The sequence below is a fragment of the Polypterus senegalus genome, chromosome 2 (assembly GCF_016835505.1).
Source record: "Polypterus senegalus isolate Bchr_013 chromosome 2, ASM1683550v1, whole genome shotgun sequence".
Taxonomy (NCBI): Eukaryota; Metazoa; Chordata; class Cladistia; order Polypteriformes; family Polypteridae; genus Polypterus; species Polypterus senegalus.
In genome coordinates, this window is record NC_053155.1 from 162898036 (window position 1) to 162914668 (window position 16633).

Here is a 16633-nt window from a genome sequence, read left to right on the forward strand (position 1 = left end):
TCGGTATACAGCATCAAGCACATGGTAAAACGTTTCAAAGCCTTTCCTGTACGGATCTCATGTTTCAGAAACAGTTTAATCCCAAGAACTATAAACACACTGAATCAGTCCATCAAGTGCTCCTTGTAGAACTGTTTGTACTTATAAGTACAATTACCTCACTGTAAACTTGTACTACAGTTATAATATTGCACAACCTGAGCCACTTATTTACATGATGATGATAAAATATGTTGATTATATTATACAGATAAAACTTTAACTTCATTTAAATAATCTGTATTGTTTATACATGTTAAACATGTGAGGACACGGTGCCGCAGCGCTAGCAAGTTCAAGTATTGTTCCTGCCTCGCGCTGTATATTTGCTGAGGCTGGCGCAACACTGGAAGTATAGACGGATAGTATAATTAAACATGTACTATGAAGATATTTCAATGTTCCATAAAGTTTTGAAGAATAAATCGTTGTAAGCTTACAGATGGCTTAACGCCTATTACAGAGTTGATTGTGTGGCGATTGGGTATTTGGAGAAAGAAAAGTAAGGACAGGAATTGGAAATTAGTAATGCTTGAAAGAGTACTGCTACAATAAATTATTTCATCAAAGGTCGCGCTTGGCGCAGCAGCATCTTGTGTGAGACATGAACAATCACTGCACCATCATGTTCCCCTGTTTAATAACATGCTTTCATTCTAATCATCATGAAAATGATATCACATATACATCTCAGTATTTTAATTATTTTAATTATTATTTATTAATTGTCCTGTCGGAGAAAAGAAAGAACGGTAGCACGTAGTGATTCACACACATAGAGCACATAGAAGATCAAATACAAAGCAAAGCACTAACTTGCTACTTTAGTTACTATGGATTTGAGAAACTAGTAAATTAAATGATTTTAAGATGAAATTTATGATGTTCTACATTAATGACAAAATAAACTAAGTGATTAAAGTGGAAATTTCGAGATTAAAGTTGACATTTCGTGCTTTTTTCCCACTGTGTGCCTGTTTTTTGTGTCTGTACCCTAATAAGCTTTCATATGACACTCAGACAGTGGGCTACAACTTCTTTTCACGGCGACTTTGATATGTGACTTCTTTTTATTTCGTGCATGCGACTTTGTGAAATTGAGCTTTCAAGTTTCTCCAACACGCTATGTCACTTGATCAACTTCCTTTTGTTGTTTATACCACTGTTTAAATCAAAAATAGTATGTTTTTCCTTTGCTTCCACTTGGTATTCGCTGAAATTCTTATATTTTCCCCCGTGCTTTTCCCATTGTCTTTTCACAGGAGCGCTGAGCTTAAGGGGCTATTTATATTGATTTGCATATTCAAAGAGGCATAATTCTGGGAGGAATTGGGGCAGGACTGGGATTTATGTAGCGAAAGAACGTGGAAGTTGGGTACACATAGATTCCTGCATCTGGATTTTACTATGCATAAGCACATTTTGCTTTTTGTGCTTACATCATGTTATAGTGCAAATTCTATGCATGAGGCCCCTAGATGTTCATTTAAAGTTAAAAAATCCAAAGTGAATTGATTCCTCATGTGATGGAGATGCTATAGAGCTTATTTTAAAGGTTAGAAAGAAGCCCAGTTAGAATTGGGTGTTTCCATTCAAGCACAAAGTAATGTACATTACTGCCAAAACATTATTACTCAAAATTCACCACTAGACAAAAATTATGCAAATTAAACTCCAAGAAGACTTTAAAGCAAGAAGGATGAACATTATTTTCAACAATAAATAGAACAAACTTTCAAAGAGAGCGCCACATGGATTCATAATGCATGCATTGTGTATTATATCCACAGTATGTAGAGTTTAGAAGATTTAAAAAATTTGACATAAATTATTCTCAGGTTAACCAACAGTGCAGTCATTTACCCAACTGCCTTCAGTATTCTTCACAACATCAAAAACTGTACATGTCAGATAATATCTTTAATATTGCTACCCACATGAAATCTACCTTTGTGCTCAGTGTTGTCTACAACGCTAAAATTAAGTACTGTATGCAGAATTCTGAGAATGGATGGATTGTATTGATCAAATTTTGCCTTTGTTTTCTGACTCCTTTTTGAGCATTAAATAAAACAGATACAATGTGTGTATTACAATTATTTCAATCTCAGACCAAAAGTAAGAAAATAAATCCATCCTTTTTCGAAACCTGTTTAATTATGAGCCGGGTCTCAAGGATCAAGTCAAATTAAGTCAAGTTGGGGAGTATGAACTGGTACAGTGCGTTGCTGCACCCTCTACATGACGAAACAACTTGGGATCCTGGATGGCAACCCCCCAGGCAGACATGCAGTACAGACCCACCCTCCAAAATGACCCTCTATCTGCCGCAGCAGGTGTTATGTGGGTGACCCCTTGGCCTGGTACAGCCACTCGGGTCCCCAACAATGAGGATCTTACAAGCTGGATCACTCTCTGGGAAATGTGCCACATGACCGTAGTGCCGTAACTGACGCTCCCTCACAATGCAGGTAATGTGACTCATTTGGGACTGCATGAGCAACCGATCATTCGATATAAAGTCAAACCAACGGTACCCAAGGATTTTCTAGAGAGACACAGTATCAAAGGAGCCCAGTCTTCATTTCAGGTCACTGGATAGCGTAACCATGTCTGGCAACCATATACAGTTGTGCTTGAAAGTTTGTGAACCCTTTAGAATTTTCTGTATTTCTGCATAAATATCACCTAAAACATCATCAGATTTTCACTCAAGTCCTAAATGTAGATAAAGAGAAACCAGTTAAACAAATGAGACAAAAATATTATACTTGGTAATTTATTTATTGAGGAAAATCATTGAATATTACATATTTGTGAGGGTTCATAAACATTAAAGCACAACTGTAGCAAGACGGGAAGCACCAGGACTCTAAAGACTTGGACCTTTGTCCTTTTGTATAGATATCGGGAGCGCCATACACCCCTTTCCAGCAACCTCACGACCCCCCTTGCTCTCCCAATCCGTCTACTGACTTCATAGGAAGAGTCACCAGAGACATGAATGTCACTGCCAAGGTAAATAAACCTCTCGACAAGGTCAACACTCTCTCCACAGACAATGCTGATGGCTGTGCCCAAGAGGTCATTAAAGGCCTGGATCTTTGTTTTTATCCAGGACACTCGAAAGCCCAGACACTCAGACTCCTTGCTCAGTCTCTCGAGCACCCCAATCAGAGTGTGGTTCACAGCTAATTGGAGAATCAACCTCAAGAACCGTGGACCCAGATATATTCCAACGCCCTAGCCGGAGGATCAGCTTTGAACAACTGCTCAAAGTAGGCAGCCCAGCAGGTCACAACTGCAGTGTCATCTGTAAGGACCGTTTAATCAGTTGCCCTGAATGTGACTCTCCGAGGAACAGATTCGGATGTGTGTAATGCTTCGATTCCTTTGCAAGCAGGAAATGGGTCGCTAGACCACAGATGGCGTGTCAGTTGCTTACAGATTCCTTTAACCAACGCGTCTTTATCTGCCCTCACAGCCCTCGCAGCCCACCTTCTCAGTTCCCTGTACAGACCAGATTTGCCATTGAGTTATGCACTGCAACTCCTCTCGATGATATCCAGGGTGCCCTGAGAGATGAAACACTTCCTTCTGGGAACACCAGTAACACCAACACAACCCTCAGCAACCTTCAGGGTCTTGTCACGGAAGGTCTCCCACATCACATTAGGATCGGCAGTCACATCCAAATCTGCAAGTTCCTCACACAAACTGTGTGCAAACTCATTAGAAACAGCCTGGTCTTGGAGTCTGGCCAAGTCCAGGCTAATTTTCCTAGTAGGTGGTAACCTGCTGGACCTAAGCTGAATGCTAAGAGTAGCAACAACATGTCTGTGGTCAGAATTCACAAACTGGGCACTTCTGTAGACCCTGCAGTTTTGCAAGAGCCTCCAGCGTCTGCCCACGAGGATGTGATCGATCTCCTTCACTGCACCACCAGTAATGGAGTACTAAATCCAATGCTGCGGTTCTGGGCACTTGAACCAGAATCCAGCGATTCGCAGCCACCGACCTTTTGCAAAGTCAAGGCACATGGAGCCACTTTCACCACGGTCATCAGACCCATGGGATCCGGGACAATCCTCATAGCCAGCCCTGTCAGTGCTAGTGGCTGCATTGAAGTCACCCATGACCAGAGGAGTGTCACCTCATGGGCACCCATCAACCACAGAGCGAAACTGCGAATAAAATGTCTCCCTCGCCGAGACCTCACTCACCGCAGTCAAAGCATACACTGAGACAACAGACAAGGCACCCAGGGAGTGCCATAATCACAGTCTCATAATACGCTTATTGAAAAGAGTGACATTGGACAACATCGGAAGAAGCCTATCCGCTACAGCAACAGCAACTCCACGAGTATGACAGCCATCAGAGCGACCAGACCAATAAAAGGTGTATCCACCTATAGAGATCTGGCCAATCCCTGGTCTGCGCACCTTGGAGAGTGCCGCCACTGAAATACAGAGTTTACGCAGCTCCTCCGACAGCAGAGGAAGATGATCATCTTGCTGGAGAGACATGACGTTCCATGCGCCAACCTATATGAGCCGCCTCAAATTGGGACCCAAGTGCTGCTGTGTAGTGGGCAACACCTCGGCACCACACCAGTTCCGATCCCCAACAGACCTGACTCCATTGGCTCTCCAACAGTTTCGACTCCCGAGGGCTTTCCCCCATCCCCTTCATGATGCGAGCAGCCTTCCTATGGGCGGCTGCAGCAGAGCTACTCCTGCGGAGCGCAAAAAGGAGTCTTTTCTGTCATCTTGGAGCTGTGTGAGGTTTTTTCTACAGTGGCTGGAGTGCCAATCCTGCCACCAAACCCCATGATTTCCCTGCAAGTTGGAGGACCGCTTGCATGGCCAGATGCAGTTTAACGTCATAACGCAAGGATGCTGTACCCGATTCCAGGAAGCATAGGATGGTGCAAGGCAGGAATAGTCCTTGGATAGGGCACCAGTCCAGAAAATCATTTTATAAATTAGCATTTATATTGTATTTTGTTGATGTTTTCACTCTAATAAACCTAACATTTCTTTTCATTCACCAAATAAATCTCTGTTCTATGGAAAATGTGTTTTTAGATGTTGATTTCTAATATATGATCTTGAAACTTTCCACAAATTAACCATTCTATACATAATTTGTGTGTACCTTAAATTCAAATTTTATATGTCAATGGTGATTTTTCAGCAGAGAATGAGTTGTATAAGGGATAATTAAGTTAATCATTTCACTCTCTTGTTGTGTCTGGGCATGTCAAAAATACTACTGAAACAAAATACTGTAGAACACGGGGCAAAGGAGTTGCCATTTTTAACGAATAGAGACCAATGCACCAGCTCACTGAAATGACTTAGTAAGGCTATTAATATTTTTTAATAATTTGAAAACTGTAAACATTATATAAGGGGCAAATTAAATTAAATATAAAATAATATAAATTATTCAGTTAAAGAGATACAGCAGATTTCAATGGACATCTTGGTGAAGGTAACAGAGTAGATGAGGAGGTGATGGGTAGGTATGGTGTCAAGGAGAGGAATGAAAAAGGTCAGAGGATAGTGAATTTTGCAAAAAGGATGGGCATGGCTGTGGTGAATATGTATTTTAAGAAGAGGGAGGAACACAGAGTGACGTACAAGAGTGGAAGAAGATGCACACAGGTAGATTAATGTAAATCCTATGCAGAAGAGTCAATCTGAAGGAGATTAAAGACTGCAAAGTGTTGGCAGGGGAAAGTGTAGTTAGACAGCATAGGATGGTGGTCTGTAGGATGACGTTGGAGATCAAGAAGAGGAAGAGAGTGAGGGAAGGAAGTGCAAAGGATCAAATGGTGGAATTTGAAAAAGGAAGACTGCAAGGTTGAGTTCAGGGAGGAGGTAAGACTGGCACTGGGTAGCAGTGAAGAGCTGCCAGAGAACTGGGCAACTGAAGCAGAAGTAGTAAGAGTGACAGCAAGAAGGGTGCTTGGTGTGACATCTGGACAGAGGAAGTAGGAAAAGGAAACATGGTGGTGGAATGGGGAAGTACAGGAGAGTATACATAGGAAGAAGATGGTGAAGAAGTGGGATAGTCAGAGAGATGCAGAAAGTAGACAAGAGTACAAGAACATAAGGCGTAAAGTGAAGAAAGAGGTGGCAAAGGCTAAAGAAAAGACGTCTGATGAGTTGTATGAGAGGCTGGACACTAAGGAGGGAGAAAATGACCTGTACTGATTGGCTAGACAGAGGGACCAAGCTTGGAAAGATGTGTAGCAGGTTAGGGTGATAAAGGACAAAAATTTAAACGTAGGCCTACTCACAAGCGAGGAGAGTGTGTTGAGCAAATGGAAAGAGTACTTTGAGAGGCTGATGAATAAAAAGAATGAGAGAGAGAGAAGAGGATGGATGATGTGGAGATAGTGTATCAGGAAGTGCAACGGATTAGCAAAGAGGAAGTAAGTACAACTATGAAAAGGATGAAGAATGGAAAAGCCGTTGGTCCAGATGATATACCTGTAGAAGCATGGAGGTGTTTAGGAGAGATGGCAGTGGAGTTTTTAACTAGATTGTTTAATGGAATCTTAGAAAGTGAGAGGATGCCTGAGGAGTGGAGAAGAAGTGTACTGGTACTGATTTCTAAGAATAACGGGGATGTATAGCGATGTGGTAACTACAGGGGGATAAAATTGAGCCACAGCATGAAGTTATGGTAAAGAGTAGTGGAAGCTCTGTTAAGAAAGAAAGTGATGATTAATGAGCGGCAATATAGTTTCATGCCAGGAAGGAGCACTACAGATGCAATGTTTGTTCTGAGGGTGTTGATGGAGAAGTACAGAGAAGCCCAGAATGAGTTGCGTCTTTGTGGACCTGGAGAAAGCATATGACAGGGTGCCTCGAGAAGAACTGTGGTATTGTATGAGGAAGTCGGGAGTGGCAGAGAAGTATGTAAGAGCTGAATGTACAGGATTTGTACGAGGGAAGTGTGACAGTGGTGAGAACTGCAGTAGGAGTGACGGATGCATTCAAAGTGGATGTAGGATTACATCAGGAATTGGCTCTGAGCCCTTTCTTATTTGTAATGGTGATGGACAGGTTGACAGTAAGAACAGTAAGAATACATGTGTGTGAATGAGAGGGAGGTCACAGGAATGGTGAGGATGCAGGGAGTAGAGTTGGCGAAGGTGGATGAGTTTAAATACTTGGGATCAACAATTCAGACTAACGGGGATTGTGGAAGAGGAGTGAAAAAGAGAGTGCAAGCAGGGTGGAATGGGTGGAGAAGAGTGTCAAGAGTGATTTGTGACAGACGGGTATCAGCAAGAGTGACAAGGAAGGTCTACAGGACGGTAGTGAGACCAGCTATGTTATATGGGTTGGAGATGGTGGCACTGACCACAAAGCAGGAGACAGAGCTGGAGGTGACAGAGTTAAAGATTTTAAGATTTGCATTGAATGTGACGAGGATGGACAGGATTAGAAATGAGTACATTAGAGGGTCAGCACAAGTTGGATGGTTGAGAGAGGATCTCAGAGATGCGAGATTGTGTTGGTTTGGACATGTGCAGAGGAGAGATACTGGGTATATTGGGAAAAGGATGTTATTGATAGAGCTGCCAGGCAAGAGGAAAAGAGGAAAGCCTAAGAGAAGGTTTACAGATGTAGTGAGAGAGGACATGCAGGTGGTGGGTGTAACAGAGCAGAAGACAGAACGTTATGAAAGAAGATAATCTGCTGTGGCAACCCCTAACAGGAGCAGCCGAAAGAAGAAGAAGTTGATACATTTTGAAATCATGGCCATGAAATATATTTTCCGGTAATAAGATAGTACTTCATAACAAAAAAGGTACATTTTAGCCACATTCATAGATATATTTTACCCATATTTAATTAATCTATCACAAACATCAAAGAGTTAAACATAAGAATTTGAAGCATAAAGAAGTCTGTCTGACATTAGATGAATACTCAACAGTACATCTGCTTGAATTTTCATTTATTTCTTTCCATTAGATAGAGCTGAGATCAGTCAAGACGCTTCTGTCTAAATGTTTTATCATGTTTACACCATAGCCTTTGCCAAAGACACAGTTTGCTCTTTAACATTGGCCTTAAGTTATTCTGGTAACTAATCATGTCAGAAATGAGAAATGTTATACTAATTGCTTATGTATTACAACTAGAAGGAATATACTTCATGTAACCATTTTCAAAAATAAAAAAAGAAAAGCTGAATTTTTTAATTAAATACTAGGAAATTTGAAGGGGATGAAAAATGAACTTACGTAGTTTTCATCCAGATTTCTCTGTCCATTATTGCTGCTGTTGTTATACTTCCAGTCACCGGATCAATTCTGAAAAGTCCACTCATTGAAGATGACTGAATGGAGTAAGTTACCTGGCCATTCTGACCCTGGTCTACATCATCTGCCAAAACCTGTCAATATTTAAAAGCTTTAAATTAAATGTAACACTATATATTGCATAAAAACACATGAAAACAAACAAGTAAAGAATGTTATTTCTAAATTTTGTAATTGCCAGTGAAAGGCAGAAAAGAAGATGAAGAGATACTATGTGTCTACAGAAATTTAATCATAATCATCTAACAGATTTAGTAGAACTGAGTGAGTTTCCTGAAATCACTGAAATTTCATCTTATGATCAAACATTAATTTATGAATGTCTCCAAAATCTGCTGTAATCAAATTAGCATTTTAAATTCTTAGTAACCTACATGCTTTCCAACCAACCTTTTAGTCACTAAATGGTTCTGAAACTGGATAAATGTTGCACCAACTGCAGCAAAAGACAATAGGTACCAGACAGATTTACATTAAATTAATAAACTGCATTTATATAGCATCTTTCCCAAGCACAAAGCTCTTTGCAGATATTCAAAAGGATGCAACAGGAATAAAAACAAAGGAGCCAATCAAATAAATACTGAATACAAGCTAATAGAAATGAAACACCAAATAAAATGTAAATAAATGAAACACAAAGTTCTACATTAAAATAAATGTTCTGAGCCGCCCTGTGTAAAGGTATCAGCCAAATTAGTAAATGTAGACTAACAATCAATTAACAATTCTCTGAATATGTAGTTGTAAGATTTATAACTGACTTGTTCACACAATGTTCATGATGAAATGCAATATTTAGTTTGTGTCATTACATTGTATAGATAAATTAAGTTCATTGACATAATTTTGTCTCTGCACATTGATATATAGATAATATTTCAATATTATTTAAAAGCTTTGAAAAACATTTTTCCTAATGCTTGATTTACCATGACAGAGGCATTTTCATTGTTGCAATTGGTTGTAGAGATAAAAAGGGAAAAAAGAAAAAGAAGGGGCGGTTTGGTACTCCTGGGGGGAAAGTATAGCTGGAATAAAGAAAACCTGAGAATTTTGTGTTGGTGTCTCCAGCCTTCACCTAATAAACCACACTGTTGCACATCTGAGATAAATTATTAGGTTGTAGTTGATATCCAACTCATACTTCCACTCACTTGGGCCTAGTCATACCTGCGTACGGTTCTCTGCATTGAATGTACAGGCAATATGAAATTGGTTAACAATTTTAACGTAGATTGTGGCTAAGTAGCTTTGGAATATCCATGATACCTTCATCTGAACCACTTCAACAGCATGTCAGAAGGAAAGATGCAAAGAGTGTGGCTATAGATTGGGTGATAATGGATTACCATTCATGCATATCTGTAGACACCTGTAACTAACACCCAAATGGTGGTTAAAGAGCAGTGCAAGACAGCAAATTCTGTAGGTGCATGGACAATGTGCTCTGTCTGTGCTCATAAATAATAGGGTAACATTACATTTTCAACTGAACCACGTTTCAATGTAATTGTGTGCAATACTGCACAACAATGAAGGTTAGGAAAAACGTATACACTTTTGAAATGTAAAAAATTCCTGATCTTTGAAAAGAAGGTGTATACTAGATCTGCGGTGGGCTGGCGTCCTGCCTTGCGACCTGTGTTGGCTGGGATTGGCTCCAGCAGACCCCTGTGACCCTGTGTTAGGATACAGTGGGTTGGATAATGAATGGATGGATGTATACTAGACTGATGTGGAGACTGTTTTAAAAGATAATTTTGCTTTAATTTCTAACTAAATTACTTTTTCATTTCATAGTACTTGAATGATTCCTTCTATATCTGAGAAATTAAGTTTGGCAATCTTACTACAAAATGAAACTTATTTACTCATCTTCATTTAAGAACTGTGGAAAAATAATACATTATGTAAAATATATACATAAACAATTTACAAATTGCCATCAAAGTTCTGTGTGTCCGAAAACATTTTGAGGTGCAAACTTTTACTTCACTATCACATTCCAATTGCATGACTTAGTAGACAACATTTTGTTGTCTCCTAAAAGAACAAGCTATTCTTTAGAAAAGTGTGGGTGCTTTTTATATTGTGAGCTTGTCATTTCTTTTGCATTCACCTTTGAAACAATAGTTGACCAACTTTGCGCTTATTTATGTGCTTTGACTTAACTGTTTGTTAAATAATTCAATGTTGTACTCCAGCACAATGTGTGGAGTACAATTCTATATACTGTAGATTATTCTTAAGGTTTATAATGGTGAGGCCTCATCTGGTGAACTTTGTACAGTTTTCATCTCTAAGTTACAAAAAGGACATAACAACGATAGAAATAGTTCAGGAAAGAGTGACTTGGCTGATTCCTGGGTTACAGGGGATAAATTATAAGAAAAGATTAAGAGCTGAGTTTTTTTATTTTAAGCAAAAGAAAATTAAGATGAGTCATGTCTCTTCTGTTTAAAATTATGAAAGGGATTATGAAGTGAATTAGTACAGTGGATCGAGACTGTTATTTTAAAATTAGTTCATCAGTAACCCGGGTGACACAGTTGGAAACTTGCCTAGGGTAAATTTCTCACAAATATTAGGAAGTTTTCCTTTACACAGGTAGAGAGCAGGACTGCAGGAACTTTCAAAATTAGACTTGATGTTATTTTAGAAGAATAGGGTAGATAGGAACAGCAAGCTTTGTTGGGATGAATGGTCTGTTCCCATCTACATTGTTCTAATGTTTCAGTCTCTTACTGCTTTTCACAAAATCATTCCAACCCACCCAGGGACCAATAATATTACCATACAATGAAAGGAAGTCCAGTTATTTAGTTTTTCAATTAACTTGTGATTTTTCTTTGCTAAATGACTTCAGGGGTGGGGAACTACTTTATACTCACTTTGAAATTGTCTGATTAAGAGAAATTTTGGAAAACCCACAAAAAAAAGAGCATGTACATTACATATATACATGATATAGATTAATCGCTTTTGGGAAAGACTCCCCTGTATTCTATGAAGTCAGTAATAGAATACAGATTGTTAACAGATCGTCAATATAGTCTATATATTAATCTCTTTAAATTGCCCATAACAAAAAAGAATTTAAGATACACTACCAAATATTTTTTAAACTTAAGAAAAAATATTCTAAGTAAGGTAAAGAAATTGTAAGGAGTATCTTATAACATTTTTTTTTCATGTAGCACAATCTTTAGACATTGCTATCAACTTGATGACTTTATAAGATGCAATTCAATATTTTGGATACTGTGACAAATGTGCTATGCATTTTTGATGATACTTGCATCAACAGGGTAAAAATCTGTGAATGTACTACTGCAGATCATGCTAGTCGTTCAAGTAGAACTACTGTATATAAAGTGTATTTATAAAAAAAAAAATACCAAAAAAAACCCAGTAACAGAACAGACAACCTATTTTACTTTTTATTTTTGACCAGTTTTCAGCAGATAATTTACTTTTGTTTTTACAAAGTTACAGGGTTGGGAATGTGGGAAAGCATATATAATACTGTGAAAGCAGTATACACCTTGATTATTTCTAACCATATTTCCTGGGAACAACGGAAAAGTAAACCAAAGTTACCTGAATGATAGGAAAGTTATATTCATGTCCCTCTTTAATGTAAACAAAGTAATTTTGTAGCTGGAATCGTGGTAAATTGTCATTGACATCCTGTAAATTCAAATTTAGAGCCATAAAGGAAAAAGATGAAGATGACTCTGCTTTCACTACAAGTCGTAATCGGGGTGTCTGTTCAAAGTCCAGCCCATTGGAATTCTGTACCTTGATCTCACCTATATGTTAAACAAACAAAATATGGTTAGTGTCCACTTCCAAGTAAAGTATATATAAAGAAATGTGGAAATGAAAAAGTTCTAACACAGAGAAAATTTGGTAAAAGAATATAAGTTATATTTCATTTGTCAAAAAATAACTGAAAATGCATACAGTACATATATTGCATACATATAGTATATACATAAGTAAAAATAATCACACAAGCAATAGTAGGTGGGATAATTTCTAGAAATATGAACTGTCCTGGGAATCAAAACAAAAAGAAAACTGGTGCCTACATATCTAATAAAGAAGCAAGAAAGTTTGTCTGTCTCAATGCAGTCACACCGTAAAGAGGAAGAGTAATTATCCAAAAGCTGCACTTTCGGTGATTAATAAAAAAATTTTTAATGCGTGAACATGATTAGAAAAATTAAGGAAAACTCTAAAATAGTAAATTCTAATTTAATTTGGAACATAATTATATCAATGATGTGAGAAATGTGGTAACACTGTCATGTTATTAACATGTGACTGACACTACTATTATAACTAGAATCGGAAAGGGAAAGAGCGTTTACATTCCATGTACTGTATACCTATGATTTCCAAAGAATTCCCTTTCAAATTTAAACGACTTCAATTTCCACTACATCTTGCATTTGCAAGATCCATAAATAAAGCGCAAAAACAATCATTTAAAGTTACTGGAGTTTACTTCAAAGAACTGTGCTGTTCACACAGCCAGCTATGCGTCACCTGTTCCGGAGTAGGATCAGAAGAGAATTTATTAATTCTTGCTCATAACGGGAAAATGTAAAATGTTTTGTATCATAAGGTACTCTTAATCTGTTATTCATTAATAATGTCAGTTTGACTTTTGAACAATATTTGAATAATAAATTAATTGCCAAATAATAAATGGAAACTCACTTTTTTCCAACCCGAGCAACAGTACAGTATTTTACTAAAAGATGTGTGTGTAACTGGACACAGATTGACTTATGCCCTGTCCAGGACTGGTTCCTGCCTTCTGACCGACACTACTGTACGTTCTGGCTCACTGGGGCCCTGAAATGGATTAATGTTATGTTGTTAAGAATTATTTTGATTGACTTTAAAAATCACAGTGGTTAAAACTTGTGGCTCTCTAAAATGTGGGACTATAGGAATTTTAAATAATTCTCATATATTTACCAGTAATATAAATGTGACACTTAAAAACACAATTAATTCAATAAATTGGTATTTCTGTGGGGAACAGCCCGGACACAGACAGGTAGACATCATTGGTTTAAACCCATACATGTTTATTTACAATATTTACACACAACCCAGTGCCCCTGCACCAAATCACCCTCGGTCCAGGCCCTCAACAATGCCTCTCTTCACCGCCTCCACTCCTCTCCTCTGAGCTCCATCCTCTTTCACCCAAATCCAGCCATCGAATAGAGCAAGGCGGCCCCTTTTATGCTCACCCGGACGTGCTCCAGGTGCCTCCTGATAACCTCCCGCTGGCCTTCCGAGGTGTGGCGGAACTGCCAGCTGTGCACCTAGAAGCACTCTGGGTGTCCCTTGTGTTCTTCCCCCATGCACTTCCGGGTGTGGCGGAAGTGCTGAGGGCCAGGGCTCCACAGGCTTCGGGGCGCCCCCTGGTGGTGACCACAGGCCCCTATAGGGTTGAGCTTCTAAGCTCTGTTCCCGTGGTCCCCAAAGCCACCAGGGAGGTCGTCCCCTCACGGTCTCGAGGAGGCGTAAGCCCTCCTCTGGTCCTTCTGGGTGTCCCAGCTGGGTACCACCTCCAGCTGCTCGCCACATTCATAAAAAACATCAAGTGTAACTTCAAGATCATAGATAAAACACATGGATGTAGCCAATGAAGACATTCTATGTAACATAAGAAAAAAAAATGTAAAAACCATTGCATTCTTTAAAAGATGCAGCAGCTTCTTATTTCCAAATATCAGCACTTTGCACAAACACTGTGTCAAATTTACATTGCTCTGAATCACTGTTTTTTTAATGCAAACACATGCCCTTATGAAAAAATATATTCATGTTTTACAGCTGAACTACACAGTTTTTATTTTTTAAATCTTGTGTAGTCACAACTTAGCCACTTCCATCATCTTTGGGTAATGTACACACAACTAAACCAAAGATACTTGAGTTTTGCTAGACTGGGAGTTTCTGTCCCATTGGACTGAATTCAACTGGATTGTGCAGGTAATATGTGCAATCTGACAACACTGAATTTAACCAAATGGATAAATGGTACTCACTGAAACATTAACAGACCGATTCTTGAATTACAGGAAAATTGCATCATTTATGTAAATTATTCAGGTATTTCTAGTGCAAAAGTTAATATTTTACATCATATAAACTTATTTTAAACAAATACACTACATACTATTATCAACTGTTTCACAGCAAGTATTTACAAAAAAATAATAAGTTATATAAACTGAAAGTATTGTTTTATGAAGGTCTTATACATCTCGTGTATCTTGTAAAGATAGTGAAAAACACAAAAAATAGTACAAGCACCAAGTGAACAACAGTTGTTACATTAAACTTCTGAAAGTCTAAAATACAGCCCAATATCACATAATGAATGCCTCAATGTTTTATCAGGCTGTTTTTTGACAACCCCCCAGCTTTGGCTCCCTAAACCTTTATAGGGAAAACAATGGAAGAAACTTTGGAATGGGAAATGCAGTTCTGACAGAGACCTTCCAGGTAGGTTGAGCATGCAATGGGTGTCAAAAAAATGGGGCAAGTACAATACACAAAATAGAACACAAGTAATCCTCTTCACGGAGCAAGATGGTCAAGTTACTGTTTTCCAGGTTGATAGCAAGAATAAATTTCATTACTTGTGGCTAAGCACTTTTCTACATTTGTTATATTCCGCTATCATAAGCTTAGCACCAGCTTTAATGATACTTAACTTTATTGCATCTTGCAGTCTACACCTGTGAACAAATCTCTGGATGTTGGGTTTTACGTTGTTTGTTTCCTGCAGGCACTTCAACCTCTTTTACGCTATCCAGTGACTGTTTATTGTCCCTTTCCTGAAATAAATTCTGACCAAGCAAACACATCAGGAAGTTATCCAGATCCTCAAAAGAGCGTGTGATTTCTACAGTACAGATGAGGAACAAATGCTGACTGAGCTGAGAGTGTCCCACTCTTCATTTGCCTTAACCAGGAAAAATGGACAAACCCTGCTTGCAACCCAAAACAAAATGAGGTTGAAGCAGACTCTCCCTGTTTGATCAACTCAAAATTTATGACACATTATATGTCATAACTGTCTTAGCTGAACCCTCATTTTCAAAGCTGAAACATTTGAAGTCAAAACTATGCAATAGAGGTGGTGAGGAGACGCTTTCTGACCTATGATATGCACTGAATAAGGCATTGTCAAAGAGCAATCTAAATTTATTGACATATCCAAACAGATGTCTACAAGGGGAATGTTCTAATACATTTAGAAACAACTAAAAAATGAACAGAAAAATAAAAGCAGTGTTATTTCCTTTACTTTCTATTACATAGGGTAGATGACAATTTGCTCTACATTTTGTAAACTTGTGTAATTTTTTCTTTTTTGTTAGAAGCAAGCTATTAAGTTAAAAAAGTTTCCTTTTGATATTTTGGAAAATAAGAATACACAGTTTAATATCAAAAATTTTCATTAACATTCATACCAAAGACTGGCTACTATAATGAACAGAATGACCAGGTATTAGTATAATTACATTACAAACAAACAAAACAGTTTTACTATAGACTTTAAATTTCCTCAATATGCTTAAGAGTTTTGTCCTTGCCCATCTCTGCACACCACTGCTCTGAATATATTTTTAGACAGAAAAGTCTGTTTTGCTTCGGGGAAAGATATTGGCAAGGGCTTTTTGTCTTCTACAGCTTGAAGAAAACTTCATCAGTCAACAGACATGCTCAGTTGAGAGTTTGGCAGTTACTGCGTCAAACAGCAACATCCAATGGCCACCACAAAAATCCTGCTTCACACATCAGCTTTCTTCTTACTGTAGATTTCTAACATTGTATGGCTATTTAGCATGAATTAACTTCCAAATTTAAATGGTATAGCTCAAAAACCTGCATATACAGCAGTTAAATTCGACAAGTAAAAGTAGCAAAATGCGCATAAAAGGTGAAAACAATGACACCATATCGTGTACATCCATGACATGGCAAAGTCACTTCGTCACCATGTCATTTACTTGAAAATACAGAAATTTAAAATTATTTCTCTATGCAGTCTCCCAATGACCTAAGATTGTCTGAATATTTCTGAAGCCTTATTCTTAAGCTGTTCAATGAGTTTCCATTTGACAAACTGAAGTGCTTCAGTTCGGCAGACATCTCCACAAAGCACCAAGGAGTGGTTTTTAAACCTCTGCTCTCTTCTGA

At 38.3% G+C, this 16633-nt stretch overlaps 1 protein-coding gene across 2 annotated transcripts in view; it reads right to left on the reverse strand.

Annotated features, from left to right (window-relative positions):
- Window positions 1-16633, reverse strand: part of LOC120523522 (protocadherin-16-like) — a 372188-nt gene that overhangs the window by 19401 nt on the left and 336154 nt on the right. For both annotated transcript variants that reach the window (XM_039744918.1, XM_039744917.1), the window contains exons 16-17: window positions 11993-12204; window positions 8312-8463 (exon numbers count right to left, since the gene is read on the reverse strand). In XM_039744918.1, coding sequence (XP_039600852.1) covers window positions 8312-8463; window positions 11993-12204 — 364 coding nt within the window. The remainder of the gene's footprint in view (window positions 1-8311; window positions 8464-11992; window positions 12205-16633) is intronic.